Below are 16,318 nucleotides of genomic sequence, written 5' to 3' on the forward strand. Positions count from 1 at the left end.
TCCAAGCTGAAAAGTCCCAGCCTTATTAATCTCTCCTCATACGGCAGCCGTTCCATACCCCCTCATCATTTTTGTTGCCCTTTTCTGAACTTGTTCCAGTGTCTTTTTTGAGATGGGGCGCCCACAATATTCAAGATGTGGGTGTACCATGGATTTATATAGGGGCAATATGATGTTTTCTGTCTTATCTATCCCTTTCTTAATGATTCCCAACATTCTGTTCACTCTTTGACTGCCATTGCACATGGAGTGGATGTTTTCAGAGAACTATCCACAATGACCCCAAGATATCTCTCTTGAGTGGTAACAGCTAATTTAGACCCCATCACTTTATAGGTATAGTTGGGATTGTTTTCCAATGTGCGTTACTTTGCATTTATCAACACTGAATTTCATCTGCCATTTTGTTGCCCAGTCACCCAGTTTTGAGAGATTCCTTTGTAGCTCTTCACAGTCTGCCTGGGACTTAACTATCTTGAGTAGTTTTGTGTCATCTGCAAATTTTGCCTCCTCACTGTTCACCCCTTTTCCCAGATCATTGTTGAATAGGACTGGTCCCGCTACAGATCCCTGGGGGACACCACTATTTACCTCTCTCCATTCTGAAAACTGACCATTTATTCCTACCCTTTGTTTCCTATCTTTTAACCAGTTACCAATCCATGACAGGACCTTCCCTCTTATCCCATGACAGCTTACTTTGCTTAAGAGCCTTTGGTGAGGGACCTTGACAAAGACTTTCTGAAAATCTAAGTACACTATAAACCACTGGATCCCCCTTGTCCACATACTTGTTGACCCCCTCAGAGAATTCTAGTAGATTGTTGATGCATGCTTTCCATTTACAAAAACCATGTTGACTCTTCCCTACAAATTATGTTCATCCATCTGTCTGACAATTTTGTTCTTTACTATAGTTTTAACCAGTTTTCCTGGTACTGAAGTCGGGTTTACTGACCTGTAATTGCCGGGATAACCTCTGGAATCCTTTTTAAAAATTGGTGTCACATTAGCTATCCTCCAGTCATTTGGTACAGAAGCGGATTTAAATGATAGGTTGCAGACTACAGTTAGTTCTGCAATTTCACATTTGAGTTTCTTCAGAACTCTTGGGTGAATACCATCTGCTCCTGGTGACTTATTACTGTTTAGTTTATCAATTTGGTCCAAAACCTCCTCTAATGACACCTCAATCTGGGACAGTTCCTCAGATTTGTCACCTAAAAAGGATGGCTCAGGTTTGGGAATCTCCCTCACTTTCTCAGCTGTAAAATCCGATGCAAAGAATTAATTTGATTTCTCTGCAATGGCCTTATTGTCCTTGAGTGCTCCTTTAGTTTCTCGATCATCCAGTGGCCCCACTGGTTGTTTAGCAGGCTTCCTGCTTCTGATGTACTTAAAACATTTTTTGCTATTACTTTTTGAGTCTTTGGCTAGCTGTTCTTCACATTCTTTTTTGGTCTTCCTAATTATATGTTTTACACTTCATTTGGCAGAGTCCATGCTCCTTTCTATTTTCCTCACTAAGATTTAACTTCCACTTTTTAAAGGAAGCCTTTTTGCCTCTCACTGCGTCTTTTACTTTGTTTAGCCACACTGGTACTTTTTTGGTTCTCTTACTGTGTTTTTTAATTTGGGGTATACATTTAAGTTGAGCCTCTATTATGGTGCCTTTAAATGCATGCAGCTTGAAGGGATTTCACTTTTGGCACTGTACCTTTTAATTTGTTTCAGTAACCTTCTCATTTTTGTGTAGTTCCCCTTTCTGAAAATAAATGTTACAGTGTTGGGCTGCTGTGGTGTTTTCCCCACCACAGGGATGCTAAATTTAATTATATTATGGTCACCATTACCAAGGGGTCCAGCTAATTTCACCTTTTGCTCCACTTAGAACTAAATCAAGAATTGCCTTTCATGGGTTCCAGGACTAGCTGCTCCAAGAAGCAGTCATTTAAGGTGTCAAACTTTATCTCTGCATCCCATCCTGAGGTTACATGTACCCAGTCAATATAGGAATAGTTGAAATCCCCCATTAGTATTGAGTGTTTTGTTTTAATAGCCTCTCTAATCTCCCTGAGCATTTCACAGTCACTATCATCATCCTGGTCGGGTGGTCTGTAGTATATCCCTACTGCTATATTCTTATTAAAGCTTGGAATTACTATCCATAGAGATTCTATGGTACAATTTAGTTCATTTAAGATTTTTTAATTCATTTGCTTCTATGCTTTCTTTCATGTATAGTGCCACTCCCCCACCAGCATGACCAGTTCTGTCCTTCCGATATATTTTGTACCCTGGTATTACTGTGTCCCATTGATTATCCTCATTCCACCAAGTCTCTGTGAGGCCTATTATATCAATATCCTCATTTAATACGAGGCACTCTACTCACCCATCTTATTATTTAGACTTCTAGCATTGGTATATAAGCACTTTATAAACTCGTCACTTTTTAGCTGTCTGCCATTACATGATGTAAATGAATGGGACTCTTTTTTTCATTTGACTCTCTCATCAGATCCTCCCTACATTTTATCATCTTCCATCCTCTCCTCATTACTCGGACATGGGGAGGATCTATTAATGGAGATTCTCTAAGGGATGTCTCTGTCCGAATCACATGCTCCCCCGCACATGTTGGTTTTCCCCCAGCCCTTAGTTTAAAAACTGCTCTAAGACCGTTTTAATGTTACGTGCAAGCAATCTGGTTCCATTTTGGTTTAGGTGGAGCCCATCCTTCCTGTATAGGCTTTCCCTTTCCCAAAAGTTTCCCCAGTTCCTAATAAATGTAAACCCCTCCTCCGTACACCATCATGTAATCCACACATTGAGACCCTGCAGTTCTGCCTGTCTAACTGGCCCTGTGCGTGGAACTGGAAGCATTTCAGATAATGCTACCATGGAGGTCCTGGACTTCAATTTCTTACCTTGCAGCCTAAATTTGGCCTCCAGGATCTCTCTCCTATCCCTCCCTATGTCGGTGGTACCTACATGTACCACGACCACCGGCTCCTCCCCAGCACTACACATAAGTCATCTAGATGTCTCGAGAGATCCGCAACCTTTGCACCAGGCAGGTAAGTCACCATGCAGTTTTCCCAGTTATCACAAACCCAACTATCTATGTTTCTAATGATCAAACCACTCATTACTAATACCTGTCTCTTCCTAATAGCTGGAGTTCCCTCCCCTGGAGAGGTATCCTCAGTGCAAGAGGATACCACAACATCACCTGGAAGGAGGGTCCCAACTATGGGATCGTTTCCCTCTGCTCCATTGCGTGTTCTCTTTCCCTGAGGCTTTCATCTTCCTCAACAGCACAGAGGCTCTCAGACCAGGGGCGGGACTGTTCTACTGTGTCCCGGAAAGCCTCATCTATGTACCTCTCTGTCTCCCTTAGCTCCTCCAGCTCAGCCACCCTGGTCTCCAAAGGCTGTACATGGTCTCTGAGGGCCAGGAGCTCCTTGCACCGAATGCACATACATGCCACCTGCCCAAAGAGCAGGTAACCATACATGCTGCATTGGGTGCAATAAATTGGGTAGACCCTACTCTGTTGCTGGACTTCTGCCTGCATTCTCTTTTTACTCCTGCAGCTCGTTCCTTTGTTTTGTTTTTTCTATTGGGGGGGGGGGTTGGCTTAAGTTTAAGGAATGTTAAGTGTATGTAGCCCCCACACCCCCTCTAATTTACCTCAGAAAATTCCCCCATTAGCCGCTCCTGTTCAAAAAGCCTTGTTAAGAAGCTCTCAGCCTTGCCTAGCAGGCTGCTAGGCTCAGCATCCAATAGTCACACATGGTTCGGAAACAGACCACATGGTATATTTCAGTCCAGCAGCAAACATACCACCACACACACTCACACTCTACAGTGATCAGCATCCCCTGAATACTCCAGCCAGGTCAGGTCCAGGAGCTGTCTTCCCCCAGAGGGGCAAGGGAAAGCTCTGACAGCTCAAAAAGCTTGCTAACAAACAAGCAATGTCTCTGCTGGTGGTTGGACCTTAGCTAAAGTCAGTGGAAGCAGTTTAGGGCTGCACTCTGCTTGTCAAGGTTTTTCCCCGTCTCTCACTTTGCCATATTTTGTCCCTGACTACTGCACTAAGCATTTCTAACCAATTATTCACTGTGCCTGGTGCCCAATTGACCATGGTTTTTTTTAGTCCTGTTGCTTAGCCCAAACCTTAAATCGGGGAATGCTGCTATTCCAAAGGGTCACTACGTGTTTAACACAAACAGTCCTTCTTTCTCATGATTTCTTTTTTTGGTCACATGCTTTGGGCCTGTCACTCATGCTAAGATCCAAACTCAATTTAAAACCATAGCTCACCTAGGGCTAATGTGGCCTATATTCCTACATGTCATAGAATATCAGGGTTGGAAGGGACCTCAGGAGGTCATCTAGTCCAACCCCCTGCTCAAAGCGGGACCAATCCCCAATTAAATCATCCCAGCCAGGGCTTTGTCAAGCCTGACCTTAAAAACTTCCAAGGAAGGAGATTCCACCAACTCCCTAGGTAACGCATTCCAGTGTTTCACCACCCTCCTAGTGAAAAAGCTTTTCCTAATATACAACCTAAACCTCCCCCACTGCAACTTGAGACCATTACTCCTTGTTCTGTCATCTGCTACCACTGAGAACAGTCTAGATCCATCCTCTTTGGAACCCCCTTTCAGGTAGTTGAAAGCAGCTATCAAATCCCCCCTCATTCTTCTCTTCCGCAGACTCAACAATCCCAGTTCCCTCAGCCTCTCCTCATAAGTCATAAAAAGAAAAGGAGTACTTGTGGCACCTTAGAGACTAAGAAATTTATTAGAGCATAAGCTTTCGTGAGTTACAGCTCACTGCTGTAGCTCACGAAAGCTTATGCTCTAATAAATTTGTTAGTCTCTAAGGTGCCACAATACTCCTTTTCTTTTTGCGAATACAGACTAACACGGCTGCTACTCTGAAACCTCTCATAAGTCATATGTTCCAGTTCCCTAATCATTTTTATTGCCCTCCGCTGGACTCTTTCCAATTTTTCCACATCCTTCTTGTAGTGTGGGGCCCAAAACTGGACACAGTACTCCAGATGAGGCCTCACCAGTGTCGAATAGAGGGGAACGATCACGTTCCTCGATCTGCTGGCAATGCCCCTATTTATTACTCCCAAAATGCCATTGACCTTCTTGGCAACAAGGGCACACTGTTGACTCGTATCCAGCTTCTCGTCCACTGTAACCCCTAGGTCCTTTTCTGCAGAACTGCTGCCGAGCCATTCGGTCCCTAGTCTGTAGCGGTGCCTGGGATTCTTCCGTCCTAAGTGCAGGACTCTGCACTTGTCCTTGTTGAACCTCATCAGATTTCTTTTGGCCCAATCCTCTAATTTGTCTAGGGCCCTCTCTATCCTATCCCTACCCTCCAGCGTATCTACTTCTCCTCCCAGTTTAGTGTCATCTGCAAACTTGCTGAGGGTGCAAGCCACACCATCCTCCAGATCATTAATGAAGATATTGAACAAAACCGGCCCAAGGACCGACCCTTTGGGCACTCCACTTGATACCAGCTGCCAACTAGACATGGAGCCATTGATCACTACCCGTTGAGCCCGACAATCTAGCCAACTTTCTATCCACCTTATAGTCCATTCATCCAGCCCATACTTCTTTAACTTGTTGGCAAGAATACTGTGGGAGACCGTGTCAAAAGCTTTTGCTAAAGTCAAGGAACAACACGTCCACTGCTTTCCGCTCATCTACAGAGCCAGTTATCTCATCGTAGAATGCAATTAGATTAGTCAGGCATGACTGCCCTTGGTGAATCCATGCTGACTGTTCCTGATCACTTTCCTCTCCTCTAAGTGCTTCAGAATTGATTCCTTGAGGACCTGCTCCATGATTTTTCCAGGGACTGAGGTGAGGCTGACTGGCCTGTAGTTCCCAGGATCCTTCTTCTTCCCTTTTTTAAAGATGGGCACTACATTAGCCTTTTTCCAGTGTCCTGAGATGGTGTTAGGTGTGGGTGTGTTCTAACTGTTCTTCTTCTCCTCCTCCTCCTCCCCCATCCTTGGGTATTCCACAGCCCCTGCTCTATCTGGCTAGTCATTCACTGCTCTCTTAATAAGCCTGGTCTATGCTACAGGAAATGCCCTTTGCTGACAGTGGGTGTCAGTAACACATGCAGGGTGGAAAAGGAGTACTTGTGGCACCTTAGAGACTAACAAATTTATTTGAGCATAAGCTTTCGTGAGCTACAGCTCACTTTATCAGATGCATTCAGTGGAAATCGGATGAAGTGAGCTGTAGCTCATGAAAGCTTATGCTCAAATAAATTTGTTAGTCTCTAAGGTGCCACAAGTACTCCTTTTCTTTTTGCGAATACAGACTAACACGGCTGCTACTCTGAAACATGCAGGTGGATGGGCACAAAGCATGATGTGGCTGGAAGTGTAGCCAAGGACATGCCATGCCCAGCTCTGGTTCAGCTGCACCCCTTGCTGATGTTCATTGTCGGTGCCAGCCAGGTTTTGAGCCAGGCCACTGGCCCAGCAGGGTGAGTGAGAGGTTTGAGGCTTGTGTGGAGGAAGCTGTTTGTGGAGCAGAGGAGCTGTAAGATGCTAGCTTAGCTTGCCTAGCTTATCCCTCTAAGATGACGTCCATATGTGCCAGCCCACCCCTTATTCCCCTGTCCCCCCAAGACTCTATGGGGGGAGCAGGCCTCTGGCCTACAGCCTGAGCACCCCATTCCATAGATCAGAGCTGCAGCCTGTGTGTGTGTACGCCATATCCGTCTGTGAAGCCATCAAAGGCCCCTTTATTCCAGGGCAACCTTGGCAGCAGAGGGTGCATTGGAGACCCCTGAATTTCTGCTGCAGAGGTAACCTCTAGAAAGTAAAAAGAAAAGGAGTACTTGTGGCACCTTAGAGACTAACAAATTTATTAGAGCATAAGCTTTCGTGAGCTACAGCTCACTTCATCGGATGCATTCGGTGGAAAAAACAGAGGGGAGATTGATATACACACACAGAGAACATGAAACAATGGGTTTATCATACACACTTTAAGGAGAGTTTCAGAGTAGCAGCCGTGTTAGTCTATATTTGCAAAAAGAAAAGGAGTACTTGTGGCACCTTAGAGACTAACAAATTTATTAGAGCATAAGCTTTCGTGAGCTACAGCTCACTTGAGCTGTAGCTCACGAAAGCTTATGCTCTAATAAATTTGTTAGTCTCTAAGGTGCCACAAGTACTCCTTTTCTTTTTGTAAGGAGAGTGAAACCTCTAGAAAGTAAGTACCTGCCAATTCCTCCTGAGCGCCACCAGGGGGCAGCATGGCCCTTTCGAGTTCGGCTGAGGGTGCTGGACTCTGGGCCCCGTTGTGGGCGAGTGCAGAGCTCGGGGTGGGGTAGGCCCTGGGCTGTTGGGGCTGCCCCTGTGAGCTGGCTTAGGGCTGGTCTCCTTGTGCGGCGTCTCCTCGCTCTCTGGCCCCTCTTCCCTGCCTCCCCTCAAGCAACTCTGGGGAAAGCCTGCTGCCCTTTCCCAGCGTGCTTTGCTAATGAGACTCTTGCACTCCTGTCTGTTGCACCCGAGAGCCGTGGGGATGCCTGGGAGTTTCTGCCCGAGGGCCCCAGCCGGGTCCCGGTGCGTGCTATACCCAGCAGGGCTTCGCGCTCACCCCTCTGAGGCCTTGCTTCATCAGAAGAGCTCACGCTGCCCTCCTCCGCCTACAGCGAGCCCAGGGCCCATGGGGAGAACTGAGGCAGAGAGCAAATGGGAGAGAACCCAGGTGTCCTGAACCCCCAGCCTACGGCATGCGGAGGCTACCATGGCGCAGCCTTTGGCAGGGGAATATCCATGGGAGGGAGTTCACTGCCCCTGTGGCCCCCGGGTATTGTCACTGGGCTAGAGCGGCCGCCCTTGTGCCTGGCAGCGGGGATCTAGGGGCTTACTTTGCCCAAGCCAAGCTGGGATTGCTCTGCGAGGGCTGGGCTCCACCTGGGCTGGTGCCACCCTGTCCTGGGCTGTGTGGTGGGAGCTGTCTCCTGCTGCTGGCTAGGTCTGAGGTTACTCCAGGTGGGGCTGGGACTGAGACTGAGTAGCGCCTCTCCCTTGTGGGCTCTATGCTCAAGGGAGGAATGGGGGTTTTGCAGAGGCCCTGAATCCCTGCATCAGGGATAGACTGGGGCGGGGAGACCCATGATCACTTAACCAGGGCTGGTCCCCAATCTGTCCTGTGTCCCCTCCCCTCAAATGTGCTCAGGATCTGCTGCCATTCCCACCATCTTCCTCTTTCCCTTCCGTGAGAGGTGTCCAGCCGCAGGGGGCTCAGACCTCCTCCAGGGTCTCTCCTCGGGCCATAGGAAATGTTGCTCCCTGCTAACCCCACTTCAATCATCCTCCCCTTTCTCTACGGTGACAGGACGAAGGGCAGGGCCAGGTGCTCCCTTGGGGGCTCCTCCCTGCACTTCCTAGAGCCCTGGAGTTTGGAGCAGACCAGAGAAAGTCCCTAGAGACATCCATTGGTCTGGCTTCATATGTGGCCGTCCCTCCCCCACTGCTCTAGTGGGACGGACCAGGCGAAGCGTCAGAAGCCTCCCCACCTTCCTGGGTGGTTGGAGTGGGGGCTGTGGGCTTGCGACACATCAGTGACTCTGCACCAGTTTCCCCTTTCTCCCCCTCCGCTCCCCGGAAATGAGGCTGACCTCCTTTGTGAAGGGCTTGGAGCTCTACGGGTGACAGGGGCAATGGAAGAGCAAAGTGCTGGTAAGGGTGAGCTTTAGGCTCCCATCCAGAGGCTTCTGTGCAGGAACAATCAAGGCATTTTCTGGTGGTGACTGAGGAACCGTCTCTCCTTCAAGTGGGAAGAATTGCTCCGGTGGTCCCTCAGAGTACGTCTACATGGCAGCGTGAACCCAGGGTTTGAACTCAGAGTCAAGCCTAACCACCCCCTTCCTTTTACATGCAAATCGCACCAATCCAGGGCTTGCATCCAGCATCCCAGGACCCCATGCGGTGGAGGGTTTGTGCTTGAGTCAAACTGGGGCTTAGGGTTCAAGCCCTATTGCTTTACAGTGTAAATACAGCCACACTGGACTCGTGCTCTGGAGGTCTGCCAAAAAAATACCACAGGCCGGCCTTCTGTGTCCTCTGGAGAGTCAGGTTTGGACAGTAAAGTTTTCTCGCTCTGCACCATCAACAAAGGGCTGTGGGGGGTGCGTTCTGTGAGGGTGCTGGGAAGTCTCAGTTGGGGGTGGTTGGACTCAGGTCTGCAAAATGCAGTGTAGATGCTGGAGCCCCAGGTTCAGTTGTTCCTAGGCTTACAAACATGTTTAGATGCTCAAGCCCAGGGTCTGCTAGGTCGAGTTCTGCTAACCCTGGGCTTGCACTGCAGTGTAGACAGACCTGAAAGGGCTTCAAACGAGAGCGCAGTCCTTGCTTGCAACAATACGCTGCAGACATGGGCTTGGGACTTGAGAACAGCCATGGAGGAGCCGGCTGGCATGTGCTGTCTGGTTATCGCGGAGTTGCACATCAGTTTATGCTACACATCCCTCACCTTGGCCGGTGAATTTGCTGACAATCCGTGTGCGCCGACTGCATTGAGGGAGGGTATCCAGAACTTTTGCCCTTTATTCTGAGCAATAAAATCTTTGAAGATCCATCTATGCTGCAATGAAACAGCCATGCCCAGCCTGTGCCAGCTGACTTGAGCTCACAGGGTTATAAAATTGCAGTGTAGACCAGGATCCTCGCAGGGTCCCAGAACCTGGGCTACAGCCCAAGCCCCAGTGTCTACACTACAGTTTTATAGCCCCAGCCCGAGTCACAGGCCAGCTGCAGCTGTTTTATTGCAGTGTAGACAGATCCAGAGGGAACCAGCCTGGCCCGTATCTCACATCTAGACTGAATGCTGTTTCAGGGTAAGCTACGAAAGCTCCGTTGGCCTTTGGAGAGCTGAGAGGCGAGAATGCCCCGTCACTAATGGGAGGAGAACGTTGGTGACCTACACTTCCTACGGCGAGGATGTGCCATCAGGATGTCCGGTTCTCTGTGCTGGCTCAGGCAGAGCCCTGGCATCAGCACAGCGCTGGAAGCTCTCTGTGGTGGCGGGAGCCAGTTTCCAGCAGCCCTTGGCTTTGGCTGGGGGTTGGTAGAGCTGCAGCTGCTTCTTCCAATTAAAGGGGCCTCTTCATTCATGAGGATCCAAGTGCCGGCAGCCCTTAAGTTGGAACGTGAAGTCTGGCTGTTCCACAGTGTGGCGGGGGGGAGATGTGCGAGAGCCCTCGGCGGAATGGGCTACGACTACTTCCAAATGGAAAAGGCAGCACCTAGGTATCCGGGACTTGCTCGAACGTGGTGCCGTGGCTGCTGTCCCCATAGCATGGTGGAGCCAGTGCATTGGTTCGCTGTATGTTTTTGTTAGGATCTTCGGAGGTAGCGTAGTAACCGGGCCACACACTTGTGTATTTGCCCTGCTGTCACCCCTGTGAGGCCGGGCAGGGCTTTTATCCCCTCGTTGCAGTCTGGGAATTGAGGCACAAAGAGACTGAGACTTGGCCAAGGACCCATGAGACGTCTGGAACAGCAGGGTCTAGAACCCAGGTTCCGGGCTGGCACTCTGACCACTGGGCCAGCCTCCCTCATCCCCCACAAGCTGCAGGTGGCTAAATGGAGGAAAAGTGGAACAGAAGATTGGTGTTGCTGTTAATGCAGGATGGCTGGACAGTTAAGAAATGACCCAGAAGTGGGGGTGACCTGCTGCCACACTAGCTGAGCAGCAAACCACAGAGCTTCGTGGCCCAGGTGCTGGGGATGCCTAGCAAGGGGGGTCTTTGCTGCTTGGCTGGGCAGTGCAGGAGGTGAGACCTGAGTGGGGGCAGCCGTTGCAGGCTTGTGACTCGGATGTCTGGCGCACGACTGAACCTGATTCCGCAAACAGCTGACTCCTGCTGTGAACGTGGAACTCTCCCATCGCTGCAATGGGCGGGATGGAGGAGGGACGACTGATGCCCCGCACCTGGTGGCGCTCGGGCAGGGCCAGCTGTTGAGATGGGCACAAGGGCTCTGATCAGAACACGTCTCTGCCAGGAGGCCCCTCACAGACAATGGGCGAGGGCTGTGGAGGGACTCGCTGGCTGATAACTGATCTGGGTGGAAGCCTTGGCTTGACCCAGTTAACAACAAAGAGCTGTTCCCCTACGAGGACGCCGGGACAAAGGGCCAGGCCAAAGGGCTGAGAAGCCAGGGGGTCTTCAATGCAATGTCTGCCAATCCAGAGTACAAAGACCAGAGCCTGGAGGAGGAGGCTGGAACACTCAGTTTTCCCTGGTGAAGGCAGTTGTGTGGCAGAGGGGCCGACCTGCATGGCATGATAATGCACAGGGCGGGATGGTTAAATTCTAGGTTCTGTTTTTAAAGCCCAGCCCTGGCATCTGGGCATGAATTACCAACACGTTCTTATTTTTCTGACCCCAGCGCCTCGGAGCCCTGGTCATGCACCAAGACTCTGTGGCGCTAGGAGCTGTACAAATGATGATTCCTGCCCTGAAGAGCTTCCGATCTAAGTATAAGACAAGAAATGACGGATGGACATGGACAGACAGGGAAGTACAAGTAAACACTGAGACACAGTTTGCTGCTGTCTATCACAATGTTAGCTGCAGCCTGGCTTTGGTCGACACTTCCTAATGCTAAGTGCTAACATTGGCTACACCCCCCAGCTTAGCTAATGAGGAACGTGGGGCGGATTCTCCATCACTTGAAGCTTTCGCCCCAAGACTGGATGTCTCTGTCTAGAAGAGATGAGTGGGTGGGCTGGGTGCAGGGACTGCTGGGTGCACTCTACGGCCAGTCTCTCTGCGGAAGGGTGGCTGGAGGTGATTCCCTTCTGGCCTCACTGTCCGAATGCAGGGGAGCACAGTCTCGCCTGGGGGAGGAACCTGGTCATTTTGGCCAATCCATACCTCTGGGGAATCAATGCACTATTCACCTGTGGAACTCCTTGCCAGGGGATGTTGTGAAGGCCAACAGTAGAACTGGGTTAAAAAAACCTAGGTAAGTTCATGGAGGATAGGCCCATCAATGACTATGAGCCAAGGTTCAGGGGCACCCCCCAATGCTCGGGGCATCCCATAATCTCTGACTGCCAGGAGGGGAAGACATGGATCTCTCCATAATTGCCCTGTTCTGAAAAAGTCCCCTGCAGCTCTGATACTGGCCATGGACGGAGATAGGAAGCAGGGCAAGATAGACCATGGTCTGACCCAGTGTGGCAGCTCCTGTTCTTATAAACACGCTCCCCGTGAGTTATGTGGCGCATGGTTGTGTCTTGGTTTGTAAAGTGTTTGGGCATGATTGCGGGGTGGGGGCGGACAATGCCCACCGCATCCTGCCTCTCTAGCTTGACCCCCTCACTGTCCTGAGCACAGTGCTTCTCCTGTGAATTAACCAGATCCCCCAGCAGGCCATGGGGAAGTCCTGTCTGTCCAGGGGATTTAACTGGGAGGAGAGGAGTCAAAGCTTCATTTAATTCAACCTGGTGCTTTATCCATCTCTGATCTGGCTGCTGCTGCAGCTTTTAACCTGGCGCCTCGTTAAGCTGGAGTTTTCCCTGAGTTTCCGAGCAGGTTCAGATTAACAGGGTCTAATCTCCTGATCCCCTAACAGGATCAATCTATACGATCTGTGATTAATAGCAGCCAAATCCCCCCGGGGCTGAGGGCTGCTCAGGAAAGGTAGGAGGGGAGCTCTGGGGTGTGGGCTGGAGCCAAGCCTGATTGTAGGGCTGAGTATGCTAGGCCAGGCCCCATCTGGAGCAGGGAAGGCAGTGCCTCACCTGGTCTGGAGCAGGCAGGGACCCTTGGGGAGGGGAGTTCTGCATTGGGGAGACCCCCAGGGATACACCTTCCATGGCCTAGCTGCAACCCCTGCATGAGGCTTGGCTTGGGAGCTTCCCCAGCCCCTGGTCTGAGGGCACTTGGCCAAGGCTTGGCTGTCCCAGATGCCTTTGCTGCAGGGCAGTGCCAGGCTTCCCCCTGCCTCAGCCTCCCATGTACCCCTGTGGGGCTGGCTGGGGAGCTCCCTTGAGAGCCTGGACAGCCCGTTCCCTTACCTGCTCTGCCTCACATGCACTAGAGAGTTGCAGATGCTCCTTCCATCCCCTACACCCCCCAAATTGGTTAAAGCCTGCCAGATGGTGCCAGGCTGCAGTAATCTGTTCACTGGCCAGTGGCCCTCTGCATCCCAGCTACATCCCTATTTGGTGGGTCGGCTCCCCACACAGCTCAAGGGGCGGGCAGGGGGCAGGAATGGGGAGCCTAGGAGGGGTGTAGGGACCCACAGACTGGCTGCACCCAGCACTGTGACTCAGCTGTCAGAGAAACCATGTAAAGACCTTGGCTGCGGGGGGGATGCCCTATCTCTGCAGCCCCACCTGGCATTGGGGGGAGCTGCCCGGTGTCTGCATCCCAGCCTGGCATGGGGGGTGGGGGGCTATGTTGCTGGGGGAGCTGTCCGGTGTCTGCACCCCAGCCTGGTATTGGGAGGGGGCAGTACTGTGCTGTGGGGGGAGTTGCCCGCCCCTGCCTCTGCCCCTGCCCCTGCCCTGGGAGTAGTATACTCGGAACCTGTGCTGGTGTCTGAAGCCCAGGGCGTGGCAGGGACAGTGGAGTCCCTTCCATGTCGCCAGAGGATCCAGTTCCGATGTTTGTGCCGCCCCAGGCCACTCTGACATGGGCTGGCCCCGGTAAATCCCAGACTGGAGTCTCTCACCTGCCCGACCTGGAGTGGGGCAGGGCAGAATCTTGCTCCCTCTTCCCTGGTGCTGGGTTCCTGGCCAAACCCCTCTAGTCCATGGTCAGGGCCGGATTAACCTTTTGTGGGTGGCAATGGAGCATGGCCCAGGGAGGTCAGTCCCCGGAGCAAGGGGCCAGCCAGAGGCAATGGGGCAAGGCATGGCAAGGGTGGCCCTGCTCCACCCAATGCGAGGGCACTATTTACAAACCAGCAGTTGCGAGATGCCCAGTGGCCTGCCCAGCCCTGTGCTGCCAGCATGCCCCTTCCCCTCGGGGGCAGGCCCACATCACACCACACAGCCCCCCCCCAACACCCCCTGACACCCTATGGCCAGAGCCCCCTGGGACCTACCCACAAATGCACAACACCACCCCTGCCCAGAGCCCCCCGATCATAGCCCCACCATAACTGGCCTGCACCCCCCCCACAGAATCCCCACTCCCTAGAGCCCAAACATACACAGATCCTCCCTCCCCTTCACAGCCCAGCACCTCCCCCTACTCCCCACAGACCCACTCCTGCAAGCCCTGCCTCCCGGCCGCACTCACCAGCCTTGCTGGGAGGTGACTGTGTCTGCCAGGCTGTGTTGGCAGCGTAGCCAGGGCTGGTCCCAGGGCGGGGAATCGCTCCGGCCCCTTGTCCCCTCGGGAGTGGCACAATCAGGCAGGCCAGGACCTGCCCCGGCTGGAGTCCCTCTAAATGCACTTGCCTGGCGGGGCCCAGCCAAGCCCCTCATGCTGTTTTCCCCCACGCCTGGCTGAGACTGGCCAGGCTTCTGCACCAGTCCCAGGTGGCTCAGCTCTGGGGAGACAGGTGGGGCCCCACAGGTGGTGGGAAGCAGAGACTGCCCGGAGCCAGAGGTGCACTGGGGTCCGGCCAGTGGGCAGAGAGGAGGCCTTGGCCAGCCGGCGGGCAGGCTGAGAGAAGCAAGTGGTCGGCAGGGGAAGCCAGCGGGGTCTTGGGGCGCAGTGCAAGCGGAGCAGGCCGGGGCCCCTTCTGAGCATGGGCCTGGCTCCATGAAACCACTGGAGCCATTGTAAACCCAGCACTGTCCACGGTGAAACTGGCCAGGCTGCCCATGGAGAACCGAGTTCAGCAGGGCTGGGATCTGTGTCCCCAGTTGCCCTGTGGGATGGAGCAGAGTCTTGGGTCCTTCTGGCTGCTCTGCCTGGGCACGTCTGCCCACCCATGGGAGAGGAGGCGCCCAGGACGTTAAAATGGAATTTGCAAACTGCTCATTACTTGGAGCTTTGTCTCTAAGTTAATTTGACCCTGCTGCACCACACCGCTCACCCTCCCAGAACTGACTGCTCTTGGAATTGCAAAGCAGAACTGGAGGAGACCAGGCCTTTTTGGTGAGCCACACAAAAATTGAGGTTCCTACTTTTGATATCCAGCTTCCCCAATCAGGTTGGAAGCAGGTTGTTGAGTGTTTGGGCCCAGACCCTGGGCTGGGGCCCCGTCAGTCTGAGTGCTCTCTCTTCCGCTGCGCACTGTGGGTCGAGGAGGATGGCCCAGAGCTTGCTGCAGAGAGGACCTTGTGTGCCAGCTGCAGTGAAGGGAAATCGCTGGGGTTTGCTGGATTAGCTGTGATGACGGACAGTCAGGCCAGACTCCTTCGTGCTCCCCAGCTTACTGGGCGTGTGGGGGGGGCAGGGAATGTGTGTTATCGTCTCACCAATCTGGGGGTTGGGAAGCCGCTGGGAGGGGACAGTGGGAAAGTCTCAACCTTCCATCCCCCACTGTACTTGATACTGTGTGTGACCAAGGCTTGAGCTCCTAGGTCAGCACCCCAGCAAATGGTAGCTCCTTTGCCTCCGGATCTGCCCTGGCATCCACTGACAGTGGAAAAGTGCATTAGCTGGATTTTACTGCTAAAATGACTGGCACTGAAACAGTTAACACTGACATTTGAATAGTCTTCTGTAGGTTCCAGAGTTAACAGCTTACTGAGCTGGCTGGGGCAGCTGGTTCCTTCTCCCCAGCTGCGAAACACCCACAGCTCTGCTGGGCGTCACGGACCTGCCCCTGCAGTTCATGGACCCATCTGCCTTGGCTGGCTCTCACCTGGCCATCCTCGTTTTTGCAGGCTGTGGAAACAGCGCCCTGAGCTCCGACCTGTTCCAGCTCGGCTACACTGATGTCACCAGCATTGACTACTCTCCTGTGTGCATCGCGGGCATGCAAGCCCGCTATGCCCAGTGCCAGGGCCTGCAGTGGGTGGTGATGGACACTCGGGACTTGGCCTTTGCAGACGGCACCTTCGACGTGGTTCTGGAGAAGGGCACGTTGGATTCTATGATGGTGGCGGAGACGGACCCCTGGAACGTGTCACCCGAGACCACGGCGCAGCTGGACCAGGTGCTAAAGGAGGTGAGTGGGCAGGACTCTGAGGTCGTTAGAGGCTCTGATCTCCTTTTGGCAGTCGGGGCAGGGTGGGACCAGACTTGGTCCCAGCCAGGATGTGGACTCATATCCACCAGGCGTGGTGGACATGCCATGTGGATGTGTGACAGAGCTGGGACTGAGAATCCCTGCCAC

The 16,318-nt window shown here is 52.4% G+C and overlaps 1 protein-coding gene across 1 annotated transcript in view; it reads left to right on the forward strand.

The window, feature by feature from the left end:
• Positions 1-16,318, forward strand: part of EEF1AKMT4 (EEF1A lysine methyltransferase 4) — a 33,094-nt gene that overhangs the window by 3,721 nt on the left and 13,055 nt on the right. The window contains exon 2 of the mRNA XM_038416345.2: positions 15,867-16,150. Within this exon, the coding sequence (XP_038272273.1) occupies positions 15,867-16,150 (284 nt within the window). The remainder of the gene's footprint in view (positions 1-15,866; positions 16,151-16,318) is intronic.

The sequence above is a fragment of the Dermochelys coriacea genome, chromosome 9 (genome assembly GCF_009764565.3).
Source record: "Dermochelys coriacea isolate rDerCor1 chromosome 9, rDerCor1.pri.v4, whole genome shotgun sequence".
In the NCBI taxonomy this organism is placed as follows: domain Eukaryota; kingdom Metazoa; phylum Chordata; order Testudines; family Dermochelyidae; genus Dermochelys; species Dermochelys coriacea.